The sequence below is a fragment of the Carassius gibelio genome, chromosome B3 (genome assembly GCF_023724105.1).
Source record: "Carassius gibelio isolate Cgi1373 ecotype wild population from Czech Republic chromosome B3, carGib1.2-hapl.c, whole genome shotgun sequence".
NCBI lineage: Eukaryota > Metazoa > Chordata > Actinopteri > Cypriniformes > Cyprinidae > Carassius > Carassius gibelio.
Window position 1 is genome coordinate 41,965,629 of NC_068398.1, and position 18,418 is coordinate 41,984,046.

Genomic DNA, 18,418 nt, shown 5'->3' on the forward strand with positions numbered 1-18,418 from the left:
TGTTTATCCTGACGCATCAATTCAGTGCATTTTCCAGCAGAGATCGCAGGCTGGGACGATGACGGCTCGAGTGTGTTTCTCGTTGACTGCTGTTTTTTTGTGTCTGTTCGGATACTTGAGCATAACTCATGCTATTCAAAGACGAACCACAGGTGAAAAGATGTTAATTTCATTACAGAACCTGAAAAAATGCAGAAATTAGTGACCCTCAGACTTTGAAAGTAATCAACGGTTTATGAATGAGTAGTAGGATTTAAAACCCTTTTGATTTGAAGCAGACAAATATGTATAATGTTTGTATTTTGGTTTGAGACCCATTGCGCAAACCCCAGATTTACAAATCCTGAAACCGCACTCCCTGGCCTCCCCTAATGATCCTTTTGAATTCTCTAGTGGACGGTTTCTGTCCGGCGAGGCTGACGGTCGTGCCGTCCCATCGAGGGTGTTCCTCTGATGAAGACTGCCCTGGAGGGCACAAATGCTGTCGATTTGACTGTGGGCCTGTTTGCGTGCTGCCCGTTTTCAGTGAGTTTCAGTTAATAATGCATGTTAAGGCTAAAAAAAAACCCACATACACGTAACGCACTGAATTCAATGTAAGTTCTAAGCAGAGACTTTGCCTTTTTGTTGTCGTCCCCTAAAGTCAGCTTGAATTCATCCCTTAGGATGGTTTTAAGGACAGGATGGCTTTACAAAATAAAGAATACTTCGAACAGTGGTTCCAGTCCTGGGGACCCCCTGTCCTGCACACTTTGCATGTCCAACCCCCCCTATTTAAAATGCTTGATTGTGATCATCAGCTTGTCAGGAGTGCGATCCATGAACTTGACTAACAAGTTGATGATCTCGATCAGGTGTGTTAAATAAGGGAGACATGCAAAATGTGCAGAGCAAAGGGCTAGAATTGAGAACCACTGTCTTGGAATATATTCATTCTGTAGGTAAAATTGCTATTCATGCTTTGAAGGTTTTGTTGTATGATTTGAGGATCCCTGGTCCATAAGCACAAACTAAAGCTGACTATCTGTGTTCACGCAGTGAAGCCGGGTCAGTGTCCCATACCGGAAATGATTCCACTGTGTGCTAAAAGCTGTTTCCATGATGGCCAGTGTCCTGACAAACAGAAATGTTGCCCAACCACCGGTGGCTTTGCATGCAGTGAACCACGTGGTCAGGAAAGAGGTCAGGCAAGTTGTCAAGGAAGCGGCTCTGGTCAGGGCGCCGGACAGGGAAGCGGTTATGGCCAGGGCGCCGGAGCGGGACAGGGAAGCGGTTATGGCCAGGGCGCCGGAGCGGGACAGGGTAGCGGCATTGGTTTGGGACAGGGAAGCGGTTATGGCCAGGGAAGTGGCCAGGGAAGCGGTTATGGCCAGGGTGCAGGAGCGGGACAGGGAAGCGGCATTGGTTCGGGACAGGGAAGCGGTTATGGCCAGGGAAGTGGCCAGGGAAGCGGTTATGGCCAGGGTGCAGGAGCGGGACAGGGAAGCGGTTATGGCCAGGGAAGCGGTTATGGCCAGGGAAGCGGTTATGGCCAGGGCGCCGGAGCGGGACAGGGTAGCGGCATTGGTTTGGGACAGGGAAGCGGTTATGGCCAGGGAAGTGGCCAGGGAAGCGGTTATGGCCAGGGCGCCGGAGCGGGACAGGGAAGCGGCATTGGTTCGGGACAGGGAAGCGGTTATGGCCAGGGCGCCGGAGCGGGACAGGGAAGCGGTTATGGCCAGGGCGCCGGAGCGGGACAGGGAAGCGGTTATGGCCAGGGCGCCGGAGCGGGACAGGGAAGCGGTTATGGCCAGGGAAGTGGCCAGGGAAGCGGTTATGGCCAGGGTGCAGGAGCGGGACAGGGAAGCGGTTATGGCCAGGGTGCAGGAGCGGGACAGGGAAGCGGTTATGGTCAGGGCGCCGGAGCGGGACAGGGAAGCGGTTATGGCCAGGGCGCCGGAGCGGGACAGGGAAGCGGCGCTGGACAGGGAAGTGGAGCTGGACAGGGAAGTGGCCAGGGCGCTGGAGCTGGTCAGGGAAGCGGGGCTGGTCAGGGCGCTGGAGCTGGTCAGGGCGCTGGAGCTGGACAGGGAAGCGGTCAGGGCGCTGGAGCTGGACAGGGAAGCGGTCAGGGCGCTGGAGCTGGACAGGGAAGCGGTCAGGGCGCTGGAGCTGGACAGGGAAGCGGAGCTGGACAGGGAAGTGGTTAGGGCGCTGGAGCTGGACAGGGAAGCGGAGCTGGACAGGGAAGTGGTCAGGGCGCTGGAGCTGGACAGGGAAGCGGAGCTGGACAGGGAAGTGGTCAGGGCGCTGGAGCTGGACAGGGAAGCGGAGCTGGACAGGGAAGTGGTCAGGGCGCTGGAGCTGGACAGGGAAGCGGTCAGGGCGCTGGAGCTGGACAGGGAAGCGGTCAGGGCGCTGGAGCTGGACAGGGAAGCGGTCAGGGCGCTGGAGCTGGACAGGGAAGCGGAGCTGGACAGGGAAGTGGTCAGGGCGCTGGAGCTGGACAGGGAAGCGGAGCTGGACAGGGAAGTGGTCAGGGCGCTGGAGCTGGACAGGGAAGCGGAGCTGGACAGGGAAGTGGTCAGGGCGCTGGAGCTGGACAGGGAAGCGGAGCTGGACAGGGAAGTGGTCAGGGCGCTGGAGCTGGTCAGGGAAGCGGAGCTGGACAGGGAAGTGGCCAGGCAAGCGGAGCTGGACAGGGAAGCGGAGCTGGACAGGGAAGTGGCCAGGGCGCTGGAGCTGGTCAGGGAAGCGGGGCTGGTCAGGGCGCTGGAGCTGGTCAGGGAAGCGGGGCTGGTCAGGGCGCTGGAGCTAGTCAGGGAAGCGGGGCTGGACAGGGAAGCAGTCAGGGCGCTGGAGCTGGACAGGGAAGCGGAGCTGGACAGGGAAGTGGAGCTGGACAGGGAAGCGGCCAGGGCGCTGGAGCTGGACAGGGAAGCGGAGCTGGACAGGGCGCTGGAGCTGGTCAGGGCGCTGGAACTGGTCAGGGAAGTGGACAGGGAAGCGGAGCAGGTCAGGGCGCTGGAGCTGGCCAGGGAAGCGGAGCTGGTCAGGGCGCTGGAGCTGGTCAGGGAAGTGGACAGGGAAGCGGCGCTGGACAGGGAAGTGGCCAGGGCGCTGGAGCTGGTCAGGGAAGCGGGGCTGGTCAGGGCGCTGGAGCTGGTCATGGAGCTGGACAGGGCGCTGGAGCTGGTCATGGAGCTGGACAGGGCGCTGGAGCTGGTCATGGAGCTGGACAGGGCGCTGGAGCTGGTCATGGAGCTGGACAGGGCGCTGGAGCTGGTCATGGAGCTGGACAGGGCGCTGGAGCTGGACAGGGAAGTGGTCAGGGTGCTGGAGCTGGACAGGGAAGCGGTCAGGGTGCTGGAGCTGGACAGGGAAGCGGTCAGGGCGCTGGAGCTGGACAGGGAAGCGGAGCTGGACAGGGAAGTGGTCAGGGCGCTGGAGCTGGACAGGGTACTGGAGCTGGACAGGGAAGTGGTCAGGGTACTGGAGCTGGACAGGGAAGTGGTCAGGGTACTGGAGCTGGTCAGGGAAGCGGAGCTGGACAGGGAAGTGGCCAGGCAAGCGGAGCTGGACAGGGAAGTGGCCACGGCGCTGGAGCTGGTCAGGGAAGCGGGGCTGGTCAGGGCGCTGGAGCTGGTCAGGGAAGCGGGGCTGGTCAGGGCGCTGGAGCTGGTCAGGGAAGCGGGGCTGGACAGGGAAGCGGGGCTGGACAGGGAAGCGGCCAGGGCGCTGGAGCTGGACAGGGAAGCGGAGCTGGACAGGGAAGCGGTCAGGGCGCTGGAGCTGGACAGGGAAGCGGAGCTGGACAGGGAAGCGGTCAGGGCGCTGGAGCTGGACAGGGAAGCGGAGCTGGACAGGGAAGCGGTCAGGGCGCTGGAGCTGGACAGGGAAGCGGAGCTGGACAGGGAAGCGGTCAGGGCGCTGGAGCTGGACAGGGAAGCGGAGCTGGACAGGGAAGTGGTCAGGGCGCTGGAGCTGGACAGGGAAGCGGAGCTGGACAGGGAAGTGGTCAGGGCGCTGGAGCTGGTCAGGGAAGCGGAGCTGGACAGGGAAGCGGTCAGGGCGCTGGAGCTGGACAGGGAAGCGGTCAGGGCGCTGGAGCTGGACAGGGAAGTGGTCAGGGCGCTGGAGCTGGACAGGGAAGCGGTCAGGGCGCTGGAGCTGGACAGGGAAGCGGAGCTGGACAGGGAAGCGGTCAGGGCGCTGGAGCTGGACAGGGAAGCGGAGCTGGACAGGGAAGCGGTCAGGGCGCTGGAGCTGGACAGGGAAGCGGAGCTGGACAGGGAAGTGGTCAGGGCGCTGGAGCTGGACAGGGAAGCGGAGCTGGACAGGGAAGTGGTCAGGGCGCTGGAGCTGGACAGGGAAGCGGTCAGGGCGCTGGAGCTGGACAGGGAAGCGGTCAGGGCGCTGGAGCTGGACAGGGAAGCGGTCAGGGCGCTGGAGCTGGACAGGGAAGCGGAGCTGGACAGGGAAGTGGTCAGGGCGCTGGAGCTGGACAGGGAAGCGGAGCTGGACAGGGAAGTGGTCAGGGCGCTGGAGCTGGACAGGGAAGCGGAGCTGGACAGGGAAGTGGTCAGGGCGCTGGAGCTGGACAGGGAAGCGGAGCTGGACAGGGAAGTGGTCAGGGCGCTGGAGCTGGACAGGGAAGCGGAGCTGGACAGGGAAGTGGTCAGGGCGCTGGAGCTGGTCAGGGAAGCGGAGCTGGACAGGGAAGTGGCCAGGCAAGCGGAGCTGGACAGGGAAGCGGAGCTGGACAGGGAAGTGGCCAGGGCGCTGGAGCTGGTCAGGGAAGCGGGGCTGGTCAGGGCGCTGGAGCTGGTCAGGGAAGCGGGGCTGGACAGGGAAGCAGTCAGGGCGCTGGAGCTGGACAGGGAAGCGGAGCTGGACAGGGAAGTGGAGCTGGACAGGGAAGCGGCCAGGGCGCTGGAGCTGGACAGGGAAGCGGAGCTGGACAGGGCGCTGGAGCTGGTCAGGGCGCTGGAACTGGTCAGGGAAGTGGACAGGGAAGCAGAGCAGGTCAGGGCGCTGGAGCTGGCCAGGGAAGCGGAGCTGGTCAGGGCGCTGGAGCTGGTCAGGGAAGTGGACAGGGAAGCGGAGCTGGACAGGGAAGTGGCCAGGGCGCTGGAGCTGGTCAGGGAAGCGGGGCTGGTCAGGGCGCTGGAGCTGGTCATGGAGCTGGACAGGGCGCTGGAGCTGGTCATGGAGCTGGACAGGGCGCTGGAGCTGGTCATGGAGCTGGACAGGGCGCTGGAGCTGGACAGGGAAGTGGTCAGGGTGCTGGAGCTGGACAGGGAAGCGGTCAGGGTGCTGGAGCTGGACAGGGAAGCGGTCAGGGCGCTGGAGCTGGACAGGGAAGCGGAGCTGGACAGGGAAGTGGTCAGGGCGCTGGAGCTGGACAGGGAAGCGGAGCTGGACAGGGAAGTGGTCAGGGTACTGGAGCTGGACAGGGAAGTGGTCAGGGTACTGGAGCTGGTCAGGGAAGCGGAGCTGGACAGGGAAGTGGCCAGGCAAGCGGAGCTGGACAGGGAAGTGGCCACGGCGCTGGAGCTGGTCAGGGAAGCGGGGCTGGTCAGGGCGCTGGAGCTGGTCAGGGAAGCGGGGCTGGTCAGGGCGCTGGAGCTGGTCAGGGAAGCGGGGCTGGACAGGGAAGCGGCCAGGGCGCTGGAGCTGGACAGGGAAGCGGGGCTGGTCAGGGCGCTGGAGCTGGTCAGGGAAGCGGGGCTGGTCAGGGCGCTGGAGCTGGTCAGGGAAGCGGGGCTGGACAGGGAAGTGGCCACGGCGCTGGAGCTGGTCAGGGAAGCGGGGCTGGTCAGGGCGCTGGAGCTGGTCAGGGAAGCGGGGCTGGTCAGGGCGCTGGAGCTGGTCAGGGAAGCGGGGCTGGACAGGGAAGCGGCCAGGGCGCTGGAGCTGGACAGGGAAGCGGGGCTGGACAGGGAAGCGGCCAGGACGCTGGAGCTGGACAGGGAAGCGGAGCTGGACAGGGAAGCGGTCAGGGCGCTGGAGCTGGACAGGGAAGCGGAGCTGGACAGGGAAGCGGTCAGGGCGCTGGAGCTGGACAGGGAAGCGGAGCTGGACAGGGAAGCGGTCAGGGCGCTGGAGCTGGACAGGGAAGCGGAGCTGGACAGGGAAGCGGTCAGGGCGCTGGAGCTGGACAGGGAAGCGGAGCTGGACAGGGAAGCGGTCAGGGCGCTGGAGCTGGACAGGGAAGCGGAGCTGGACAGGGAAGCGGTCAGGGCGCTGGAGCTGGTCAGGGAAGCGGAGCTGGACAGGGAAGCGGTCAGGGCGCTGGAGCTGGACAGGGAAGCGGTCAGGGCGCTGGAGCTGGACAGGGAAGCGGAGCTGGACAGGGAAGTGGTTAGGGCGCTGGAGCTGGACAGGGAAGCGGAGCTGGACAGGGAAGTGGTCAGGGCGCTGGAGCTGGACAGGGAAGCGGAGCTGGACAGGGAAGTGGTCAGGGCGCTGGAGCTGGACAGGGAAGCGGAGCTGGACAGGGAAGTGGTCAGGGCGCTGGAGCTGGACAGGGAAGCGGTCAGGGCGCTGGAGCTGGACAGGGAAGCGGAGCTGGACAGGGAAGTGGTCAGGGCGCTGGAGCTGGACAGGGAAGCGGAGCTGGACAGGGAAGTGGTCAGGGCGCTGGAGCTGGACAGGGAAGCGGAGCTGGACAGGGAAGTGGTCAGGGCGCTGGAGCTGGTCAGGGAAGCGGAGCTGGACAGGGAAGTGGCCAGGCAAGCGGAGCTGGACAGGGAAGCGGAGCTGGACAGGGAAGTGGCCAGGGCGCTGGAGCTGGTCAGGGAAGCGGGGCTGGTCAGGGCGCTGGAGCTGGTCAGGGAAGCGGGGCTGGTCAGGGCGCTGGAGCTAGTCAGGGAAGCGGGGCTGGACAGGGAAGCAGTCAGGGCGCTGGAGCTGGACAGGGAAGCGGAGCTGGACAGGGAAGTGGAGCTGGACAGGGAAGCGGCCAGGGCGCTGGAGCTGGACAGGGAAGCGGAGCTGGACAGGGCGCTGGAGCTGGTCAGGGCGCTGGAACTGGTCAGGGAAGTGGACAGGGAAGCGGAGCAGGTCAGGGCGCTGGAGCTGGCCAGGGAAGCGGAGCTGGTCAGGGCGCTGGAGCTGGTCAGGGAAGTGGACAGGGAAGCGGAGCTGGACAGGGAAGTGGCCAGGGCGCTGGAGCTGGTCAGGGAAGCGGGGCTGGTCAGGGCGCTGGAGCTGGTCATGGAGCTGGACAGGGCGCTGGAGCTGGTCATGGAGCTGGACAGGGCGCTGGAGCTGGACAGGGAAGTGGTCAGGGCGCTGGAGCTGGACAGGGAAGCGGTCAGGGCGCTGGAGCTGGACAGGGAAGCGGTCAGGGCGCTGGAGCTGGACAGGGAAGCGGAGCTGGACAGGGAAGTGGTCAGGGCGCTGGAGCTGGACAGGGAAGCGGAGCTGGACAGGGAAGTGGTCAGGGTACTGGAGCTGGACAGGGAAGTGGTCAGGGTACTGGAGCTGGTCAGGGAAGCGGAGCTGGACAGGGAAGTGGCCAGGCAAGCGGAGCTGGACAGGGAAGTGGCCACGGCGCTGGAGCTGGTCAGGGAAGCGGGGCTGGTCAGGGCGCTGGAGCTGGTCAGGGAAGCGGGGCTGGTCAGGGCGCTGGAGCTGGTCAGGGAAGCGGGGCTGGACAGGGAAGCGGCCAGGGCGCTGGAGCTGGACAGGGAAGCGGGGCTGGACAGGGAAGCGGCCAGGGCGCTGGAGCTGGACAGGGAAGCGGAGCTGGACAGGGAAGCGGTCAGGGCGCTGGAGCTGGACAGGGAAGCGGAGCTGGACAGGGAAGCGGTCAGGGCGCTGGAGCTGGACAGGGAAGCGGAGCTGGACAGGGAAGCGGTCAGGGCGCTGGAGCTGGACAGGGAAGCGGAGCTGGACAGGGAAGCGGTCAGGGCGCTGGAGCTGGACAGGGAAGCGGAGCTGGACAGGGAAGCGGTCAGGGCGCTGGAGCTGGACAGGGAAGCGGTCAGGGCGCTGGAGCTGGACAGGGAAGCGGAGCTGGACAGGGAAGCGGCCATGGAAGCGGAGCTGGACAGGGAAGCGGCCATGGAAGAGGAGCTGGTCAAGGCGCAGGAGCTGGTGAGGGCGCTGCTCAGGGAAGCGGCCAGGGCGCAGGACATGGCAGCGGTGCTGGACAGGGATGCGGCCGAGGGAATTGTCATGGATGTGGCCAAGGTCAATGTTGTGGTCAGGGACATGTTAATGGTAATTTAGCATAATATTTTCTGGAGATCTTTTCCACTCCTTCATTCAAATGGCATGTTTTCCCTTTTTGCTCATGTGGTTTAGAATTTCTGTCTCTACCACCTCAAATTAAAAAATAAATAAAATTGCTTGATTTGAAAAGTTTGTTTGGTGTCATTTGCCTGTTTTCTCATAACCGCTTTCTGGCATCAGTGCTGTAAGTTCCTCTCCCTGAGTACTGGACAATTAGGTTTTATTTTTTTGACTCCAATTTAAACTTTTTGTATTAAACTTTATTCTTGGCAAAGCTGAATAGTCTGTAGCCATTACTCCAGTCAGAATTCATTATATTATGCCGATTTGGTGCTCTAGAAACATTTCATGAATGCTGAAAACTGTTTGGGTGCAAGCAATACTTCCATAAGCTCTTGTGATTCTTCTAAGGCAATATGTTAAAGACAGCATGTTTCTAAGGCTACGTCCACATGAAACCGGAAAGATGGCGTGTTCAGCTTTATCCACTCTGGGATCCGCTTTCAAAAAATTGTGGTTTCACCTTCCGAAAACACTGGATCTGTGTGGATGACATTCCTATCCGATAAAAAAAAAAAAATTGTGCCTCTTCACAGAAACGTGTGGACGGGGCCTAAGAGACGTTGATTCTTAAACCATTGTTTTTGTATAGGAATAGCTTAACAGGTGTTACAGGTCAAAAACTTATTGTGGACCTGTGGATTTCAAATCGGAATAAAGCCTGGCGTATTTGTGAAAATATACTGTTTAAACAAAGTAAAAGAGGCTCTATTTAAAATGTTTCATGGTAGGGGTGTCGTGATATAACTGTGATATTCAAAGTAACGATTATTGATAGTGTTAATTTAGTGTGTGACAATATACCGGTATTGGCAACAACCCCAATATTTAAAATGAACCGTTCTCTTATGATAACCCCACATGTAAATACTCCAGCGCCACAACCTGGTTGAGCTCCCAGGCGGCAGTATTGTGCCTTAACGCTGACACCTGTCACACAAGAAGACGACGCAGCCACTCTGAGGAGAGTCGAGTTCATCAGAGTAAATTGCCCTTATTTTGCTAGTCCTAGACTGGGAAATGTTATATTAACCTGTTAACAGCGGTTTTCTGTGTTCATACATTTAAGTAAAGGGTGATTATTTAATCAGTACCACATTTTCGTTACTCGTTTTTGTATTTGTAATCATGTGCGTAGTCACACTTTATTTCGTTGTTCAAAACTATTAACAGTTACTTGATTAAAACTGATCTTGAAAAACTGAGCAAACACATTACTACATTAAACTTGTAAAATGTTAAGTTGATCGCAGTGCCATGCACTTAATGCCTCATATGCAGTCATTCTTCAATAAGGTTCATTAGTTAACATATATAAATAACATAATATTGAACAATATTTCCACCGCATTTATTAATCTTAGTTCATGTTCATCTCAGCATTATGCATTATTAAAATCTCAAGTTGTGTTTGTAAACATTAAAGTACTGTGAACTAACATGAATGACTCTATATTTATTAACTTTAACAAAGATTAATAAATTGAGTAATGTATTGTTCACCGTTCATTCGTGTTAGTTAATACGTTAATGTTAACAAAACATCTTATTGTAAAGTGTTACCATTAATATTTATTCATCATACTGTTGAACTTGGCAGTATTTTCTCTCTTATTTCATAGGAGCTTCAAAGATGATGGAGAAAGTCAGTCTTGTGTCCTGCATTTATCCTTGTTCGTTGGGTGAAAAAGAAAAACTCAATAAACAAAGTAAAAAAAATGTGACTATCTTTTTCCCCCCACAAGGTTTCTATAGATATCACAGTATCGAGGCCACAATAATCGTGATATAAAAAAAAAAAAAATATCTTGACAGCCCTATTTCATGGTACATGTGGCTAAAGTGTGTTAGAGATCTGGATCTTGATTATCCCTGCGATTCGTTTGCTCAATGGAAAAGGAGTATATATTACCCATGTATATTGTAATTTTTTTGTAATTGTATGCAATTTAATTTTTTTTTTTTTTTTGGGGTGGATGTGCAAAATGTAATGAAAAAGAAAACGTATTACATTCAAGTTAAAGAATTTTGATACGAATGTGTTGAAATGAATGTGATAACTTTTCTTGTACATTTTTATTATTTTGGAAAAATTTTACATATAAGGTCAGGATCCAATCCAAATTTCATACATTTTCTTCAGGAGACTTTAGGACTAATGCACCAGTTTGGTGAACATTAATAAAAAAGCATACAAGGCTTGTAATGCATTTTTTTTTTGTTTTTTTTGGAGTATACAGTTGTTGATTACTGAATAAATGGTCTGCATACTTTTGTGCATTACTGTTGTAAATTTTGTTCTGGACAATTTTAAGAAAAGAAGAAGAATTCTCGGTCTGCGCAGCGCTGCATGAAGTTGAGCACACCTATTCATTTTGCAGTTGATAGTGTCGCCATAGAAATGCACAATCCTCTCGTAATTAGGCTAGCTTAATTTATGACATGTCTAGAACGCAGCATTCAGCTGGGCTGCGTTCAGCCCCAACAAAACGTTGCACAAGGTTTTTTAAACAGAAACGGTGATGCGTTGAACACACTGTTCTGATGACGCAAGAGTTGCAACTATGGCAGCTGAGAAGGCCATTATTTGTGTTCTTTGTGAAGAATTTTCGGAGCCATCTATTTAGCCTCACATACTGACTTTATTTGTAGTTCATACGGTTTTAATACCCTGTATTTTCTTTCTCATTTTTAGGAAAAGCATAATTACCATTGTTTATTTCTATACCAAATGTCATTCACTTGCAATGAAGCTAAAAATATAAACAACTACATCATTATGTTGATATGCTATATTTTTACAATAAAACTTATGACAAACATGTCTTCTAATATCCTCAGTTGTTACGTATACCGAGCTGCAACGAACACATTTGTACATTATTTTCCTTGAAGCCATTGTGCGAGTTCACTTTAATTCCGCGTGCTTTGTATACATGTTGCTGCTGATTGGACTGCAGTTCTGACACACCCACCAAACAAGAGAAAAAACTCATCTCAAACCCCGTTGCACACCGTTTCCAGGAAACATGACGTTCAACCCGGAAACCGTAGCAAAACGTTGCGCACCGTTTTGAACTTGAACATGCCCCTGGTCTAACCCCAATCAAACACACCTGCACAAGCTAATCAAGACATTTCAGATTACTAGAAAGCTACAGGCAGGTGAGTTTGATCAGGGTTGGAACTGAACTGTTTTCCTTGGATCTTTAAAACCCCATTTTACAGAGGTTGATTTTGCAGCAACACTTATTCGTTTTAGTTTTGTGCGCTTTGCTGTCTGTTTATCCTGACGCATCAATTCAGTGCATTTTCCAGCAGAGATCGCAGGCTGGGACGATGACGGCTCGAGTGTGTTTCTCGTTGACTGCTGTTTTTTTGTGTCTGTTCGGATACTTGAGCATAACTCATGCTATTCAAAGACGAACCACAGGTGAAAAGATGTTAATTTCATTACAGAACCTGAAAAAATGCAGAAATTAGTGACCCTCAGACTTTGAAAGTAATCAACGGTTTATGAATGAGTAGTAGGATTTAAAACCCTTTTGATTTGAAGCAGACAAATATGTATAATGTTTGTATTTTGGTTTGAGACCCATTGCGCAAACCCCAGATTTACAAATCCTGAAACCGCACTCCCTGGCCTCCCCTAATGATCCTTTTGAATTCTCTAGTGGACGGTTTCTGTCCGGTGAGGCTGACGGTCGTGCCGTCCCATCGAGGGTGTTCCTCTGATGAAGACTGCCCTGGAGGGCACAAATGCTGTCGATTTGACTGTGGGCCTGTTTGCGTGCTGCCCGTTTTCAGTGAGTTTCAGTTAATAATGCATGTTAAGGCTAAAAAAAACCCCACATACACGTAACGCACTGAATTCAATGTAAGTTCTAAGCAGAGACTTTGCCTTTTTGTTGTCGTCCCCTAAAGTCAGCTTGAATTCATCCCTTAGGATGGTTTTAAGGACAGGATGGCTTTACAAAATAAAGAATACTTCGAACAGTGGTTCCAGTCCTGGGGACCCCCTGTCCTGCACACTTTGCATGTCCAACCCCCCCTATTTAAAATGCCTGATTGTGATCATCAGCTTGTCAGGAGTGCGATCCATGAACTTGACTAACAAGTTGATGATCTCGATCAGGTGTGTTAAATAAGGGAGACATGCAAAATGTGCAGAGCAAAGGGCTAGAATTGAGAACCACTGTCTTGGAATATATTCATTCTGTAGGTAAAATTGCTATTCATGCTTTGACGGTTTTGTTGTATGATTTGAGGATCCCTGGTCCATAAGCACAAACTAAAGCTGACTATCTGTGTTCACGCAGTGAAGCCGGGTCAGTGTCCCATACCGGAAATGATTCCACTGTGTGCTAAAAGCTGTTTCCATGATGGCCAGTGTCCTGACACACAGAAATGTTGCCCAACCACCGGTGGCTTTGCATGCAGTGAACCACGTGGTCAGGAAAGAGGTCAGGCAAGTTGTCAAGGAAGCGGCTCTGGTCAGGGCGCCGGACAGGGAAGCGGTTATGGCCAGGGCGCCGGACAGGGAAGCGGTTATGGCCAGGGCGCCGGAGCGGGACAGGGTAGCGGCATTGGTTTGGGACAGGGAAGCGGTTATGGCCAGGGAAGTGGCCAGGGAAGCGGTTATGGCCAGGGAAGTGGCCAGGGAAGCGGTTATGGCCAGGGTGCAGGAGCGGGACAGGGAAGCGGCATTGGTTCGGGACAGGGAAGCGGTTATGGCCAGGGAAGTGGCCAGGGAAGCGGTTATGGCCAGGGTGCAGGAGCGGGACAGGGAAGCGGTTATGGCCAGGGAAGCGGTTATGGCCAGGGCGCCGGAGCGGGACAGGGTAGCGGCATTGGTTTGGGACAGGGAAGCGGTTATGGCCAGGGAAGTGGCCAGGGAAGCGGTTATGGCCAGGGCGCCGGAGCGGGACAGGGAAGCGGCATTGGTTTGGGACAGGGAAGCAGTTATGGCCAGGGCGCCGGAGCGGGACAGGGAAGCGGTTATGGCCAGGGCGCCGGAGCGGGACAGGGAAGCGGTTATGGCCAGGGCGCCGGAGCGGGACAGGGAAGCGGTTATGGCCAGGGCGCCGGAGCGGGACAGGGAAGCGGTTATGGCCAGGGCGCCGGAGCGGGACAGGGAAGCGGTTCTGGCCAGGGCGCCGGAGCGGGACAGGGAAGCGGTTATGGCCAGGGCGCCGGAGCAGGACAGGGAAGCGGTTATGGCCAGGGAAGTGGCCAGGGAAGCGGTTATGGCCAGGGTGCAGGAGCGGGACAGGGAAGCGGTTATGGCCAGGGCGCCGGAGCGGGACAGGGAAGCGGAGCTGGTCAGGGAAGTGGCCAGGGAAGCGGTTATGGCCAGGGCGCCGGAGCGGGACAGGGAAGCGGTTATGGCCAGGGAAGTGGCCAGGGAAGCGGTTATGGCCAGGGTGCAGGAGCGGGACAGGGAAGCGGTTATGGTCAGGCCGCCGGAGCGGGACAGGGAAGCGGTTATGGCCAGGGAAGTGGCGCTGGACAGGGAAGTGGCGCTGGACAGGGAAGTGGCCAGGGCGCTGGAGCTGGTCAGGGAAGCGGGGCTGGTCAGGGCGCTGGAGCTGGTCAGGGAAGCGGGGCTGGTCAGGGCGCTGGAGCTGGTCAGGGAAGCGGGGCTGGACAGGGCGCTGGAGCTGGTCTTGGAGCTGGACAGGGAAGCGGAGCTGGACAGGGAAGCGGTCAGGGCGCTGGAGCTGGACAGGGAAGCGGTCAGGGCGCTGGAGCTGGACAGGGAAGCGGTCAGGGCGCTGGAGCTGGACAGGGAAGCGGAGCTGGACAGGGAAGCGGTCAGGGCTCTGGAGCTGGACAGGGAAGCGGAGCTGGACAGGGAAGCGGTCAGGGCGCTGGAGCTGGACAGGGAAGCGGAGCTGGACAGGGAAGCGGTCAGGGCGCTGGAGCTGGTCAGGGAAGCGGAGCTGGACAGGGAAGTGGCCAGGCAAGCGGAGCTGGACAGGGAAGCGGAGCTGGTCAGGGAAGTGGCCAGGGCGCTGGAGCTGGTCAGGGAAGTGGCCAGGGCGCTGGAGCTGGTCAGGGAAGTGGCCAGGGCGCTGGAGCTGGTCAGGGAAGCGGGGCTGGTCAGGGCGCTGGAGCTGGTCAGGGAAGCGGGGCTGGTCAGGGCGCTGGAGCTGGTCAGGGCGCTGGAGCTGGTCAGGGAAGCGGGGCTGGTCAGGGCGCTGGAGCTGGTCAGGGAAGCGGGGCTGGACAGGGAAGCGGTCAGGGCGCTGGAGCTGGACAGGGAAGCGGAGCTGGACAGGGAAGTGGAGCTGGACAGGGAAGCGGCCAGGGCGCTGGAGCTGGACAGGAAAGCGGCCAGGGCGCTGGAGCTGGACAGGGAAGCGGAGCTGGACAGGGCGCTGGAGCTGGTCAGGGCGCTGGAACTGGTCAGGGAAGTGGACAGGGAAGCGGAGCAGGTCAGGGCGCTGGAGCTGGCCAGGGAAGCGGAGCTGGTCAGGGCGCTGGAGCTGGTCAGGGAAGCGGGGCTGGTCAGGGCGCTGGAGCTGGTCAGGGCGCTGGGGCTGGTCAGGGAAGCGGAGCTGGACAGGGCGCTGGAGCTGGTCATGGAGCTGGACAGGGCGCTGGAGCTGGACAGGGAAGTGGTCAGGGCGCTGGAGCTGGACAGGGAAGCGGTCAGGGCGCTGGAGCTGGACAGGGAAGCGGTCAGGGCGCTGGAGCTGGACAGGGAAGCGGTCAGGGCGCTGGAGCTGGACAGGGAAGCGGAGCTGGACAGGGAAGCGGTCAGGGCGCTGGAGCTGGACAGGGAAGCGGAGCTGGACAGGGAAGCGGAGCTGGACAGGGAAGTGGTCAGGGTACTGGAGCTGGACAGGGAAGTGGTCAGGGTACTGGAGCTGGTCAGGGAAGCGGAGCTGGACAGGGAAGTGGCCACGGCGCTGGAGCTGGTCAGGGAAGCGGGGCTGGTCAGGGCGCTGGAGCTGGTCAGGGAAGCGGGGCTGGACAGGGAAGCGGTCAGGGCGCTGGAGCTGGACAGGGAAGCGGAGCTGGACAGGGAAGCGGCCAGGGCGCTGGAGCTGGACAGGGAAGCGGAGCTGGACAGGGAAGCGGCCAGGGCGCTGGAGCTGGACAGGGAAGCGGAGCTGGACAGGGAAGCGGTCAGGGTGCTGGAGCTGGACAGGGAAGCGGAGCTGGACAGGGAAGCGGTCAGGGCGCTGGAGCGGGACAGGGAAGCGGTTATGGCCAGGGCGCCGGAGCGGGACAGGGAAGCGGTTATGGCCAGGGCGCCGGAGCGGGACAGGGAAGCGGTTATGGCCAGGGCGCCGGAGCGGGACAGGGAAGCGGTTATGGCCAGGGCGCCGGAGCAGGACAGGGAAGCGGTTATGGCCAGGGAAGTGGCCAGGGAAGCGGTTATGGCCAGGGTGCAGGAGCGGGACAGGGAAGCGGTTATGGCCAGGGCGCCGGAGCGGGACAGGGAAGCGGAGCTGGTCAGGGAAGTGGCCAGGGAAGCGGTTATGGCCAGGGCGCCGGAGCGGGACAGGGAAGCGGTTATGGCCAGGGAAGTGGCCAGGGAAGCGGTTATGGCCAGGGTGCAGGAGCGGGACAGGGAAGCGGTTATGGTCAGGCCGCCGGAGCGGGACAGGGAAGCGGTTATGGCCAGGGCGCCGGAGCGGGACAGGGAAGTGGCGCTGGACAGGGAAGTGGCGCTGGACAGGGAAGTGGCGCTGGACAGGGAAGTGGCCAGGGCGCTGGAGCTGGTCAGGGAAGCGGGGCTGGTCAGGGCGCTGGAGCTGGTCAGGGAAGCGGGGCTGGTCAGGGCGCTGGAGCTGGTCAGGGAAGCGGGGCTGGACAGGGCGCTGGAGCTGGTCTTGGAGCTGGACAGGGAAGCGGAGCTGGACAGGGAAGCGGTCAGGGCGCTGGAGCTGGACAGGGAAGCGGTCAGGGCGCTGGAGCTGGACAGGGAAGCGGTCAGGGCGCTGGAGCTGGACAGGGAAGCGGAGCTGGACAGGGAAGTGGTCAGGGCTCTGGAGCTGGACAGGGAAGCGGAGCTGGACAGGGAAGTGGTCAGGGCGCTGGAGCTGGACAGGGAAGCGGAGCTGGACAGGGAAGTGGTCAGGGCGCTGGAGCTGGTCAGGGAAGCGGAGCTGGACAGGGAAGTGGCCAGGCAAGCGGAGCTGGACAGGGAAGCGGAGCTGGTCAGGGAAGTGGCCAGGGCGCTGGAGCTGGTCAGGGAAGTGGCCAGGGCGCTGGAGCTGGTCAGGGAAGCGGGGCTGGTCAGGGCGCTGGAGCTGGTCAGGGAAGCGGGGCTGGTCAGGGCGCTGGAGCTGGTCAGGGCGCTGGAGCTGGTCAGGGAAGCGGGGCTGGACAGGGAAGCGGTCAGGGCGCTGGAGCTGGACAGGGAAGCGGAGCTGGACAGGGAAGTGGAGCTGGACAGGGAAGCGGCCAGGGCGCTGGAGCTGGACAGGGAAGCGGCCAGGGCGCTGGAGCTGGACAGGGAAGCGGAGCTGGACAGGGCGCTGGAGCTGGTCAGGGCGCTGGAACTGGTCAGGGAAGTGGACAGGGAAGCGGAGCAGGTCAGGGCGCTGGAGCTGGCCAGGGAAGCGGAGCTGGTCAGGGCGCTGGAGCTGGTCAGGGAAGCGGGGCTGGTCAGGGCGCTGGAGCTGGTCAGGGCGCTGGGGCTGGTCAGGGAAGCGGAGCTGGACAGGGCGCTGGAGCTGGTCATGGAGCTGGACAGGGCGCTGGAGCTGGACAGGGAAGTGGTCAGGGCGCTGGAGCTGGACAGGGAAGCGGTCAGGGCGCTGGAGCTGGACAGGGAAGCGGTCAGGGCGCTGGAGCTGGACAGGGAAGCGGTCAGGGCGCTGGAGCTGGACAGGGAAGCGGAGCTGGACAGGGAAGTGGTCAGGGCGCTGGAGCTGGACAGGGAAGCGGAGCTGGACAGGGAAGTGGTCAGGGTACTGGAGCTGGACAGGGAAGTGGTCAGGGTACTGGAGCTGGTCAGGGAAGCGGAGCTGGACAGGGAAGTGGCCACGGCGCTGGAGCTGGTCAGGGAAGCGGGGCTGGTCAGGGCGCTGGAGCTGGTCAGGGAAGCGGGGCTGGACAGGGAAGCGGTCAGGGCGCTGGAGCTGGACAGGGAAGCGGAGCTGGACAGGGAAGCGGCCAGGGCGCTGGAGCTGGACAGGGAAGCGGAGCTGGACAGGGAAGCGGCCAGGGCGCTGGAGCTGGACAGGGAAGCGGAGCTGGACAGGGAAGCGGTCAGGGTGCTGGAGCTGGACAGGGAAGCGGAGCTGGACAGGGAAGCGGTCAGGGCGCTGGAGCTGGACAGGGAAGCGGTCAGGGCGCTGGAGCTGGACAGGGAAGCGGTCAGGGCGCTGGAGCTGGACAGGGAAGCGGTCAGGGCGCTGGAGCTGGACAGGGAAGCGGAGCTGGACAGGGAAGCGGCCATGGAAGCGGAGCTGGACAGGGAAGCGGCCATGGAAGCGGAGCTGGACAGGGAAGCGGCCATGGAAGAGGAGCTGGTCAAGGCGCAGGAGCTGGTGAGGGCGCTGCTCAGGGAAGCGGCCAGGGCGCAGGACATGGCAGCGGTGCTGGACAGGGATGCGGCCGAGGGAATTGTCATGGATGTGGCCAAGGTCAATGTTGTGGTCAGGGACATGTTAATGGTAATTTAGCATAATATTTTCTGGAGATCTTTTCCACTCCTTCATTCAAATGGCATGTTTTCCCTTTTTGCTCATGTGGTTTAGAATTTCTGTCTCTACCACCTCAAATTAAAAAAAAAAAAATAAAATTGCTTGATTTGAAAAGTTTGTTTGGTGTCATTTGCCTGTTTTCTCATAACCGCTTTCTGGCACCAGTGCTGTAAGTTCCTCTCCCTGAGTACTGGACAATTAGGTTTTATTTTTTTGACTCCAATTTAAACTTTTTGTATTAAACTTTATTCTTGGCAAAGCTGAATAGTCTGTAGCCATTACTCCAGTCAGAATTCATTATATTATGCCGATTTGGTGCTCTAGAAACATTTCATGAATGCTGAAAACTGTTTGGGTGCAAGCAATACTTCCATAAGCTCTTGTGATTCTTCTAAGGCAATATGTTAAAGACAGCATGTTTCTAAGGCTACGTCCACATGAAACCGGAAAGATGGCGTGTTCAGCTTTATCCA

General features: G+C 58.3%; 1 protein-coding gene across 1 annotated transcript in view; it reads left to right on the plus strand.

The window, feature by feature from the left end:
- The window catches only part of LOC127952699 (myosin-7B-like), a 78,434-nt gene that overhangs the window by 13,161 nt on the left and 46,855 nt on the right, over positions 1 to 18,418 (plus strand). The window contains exons 3-5 of the mRNA XM_052551368.1: positions 2,008 to 2,994; positions 5,005 to 7,137; positions 14,397 to 14,717. Coding sequence (XP_052407328.1) covers positions 2,008 to 2,994; positions 5,005 to 7,137; positions 14,397 to 14,717 — 3,441 coding nt within the window. The remainder of the gene's footprint in view (positions 1 to 2,007; positions 2,995 to 5,004; positions 7,138 to 14,396; positions 14,718 to 18,418) is intronic.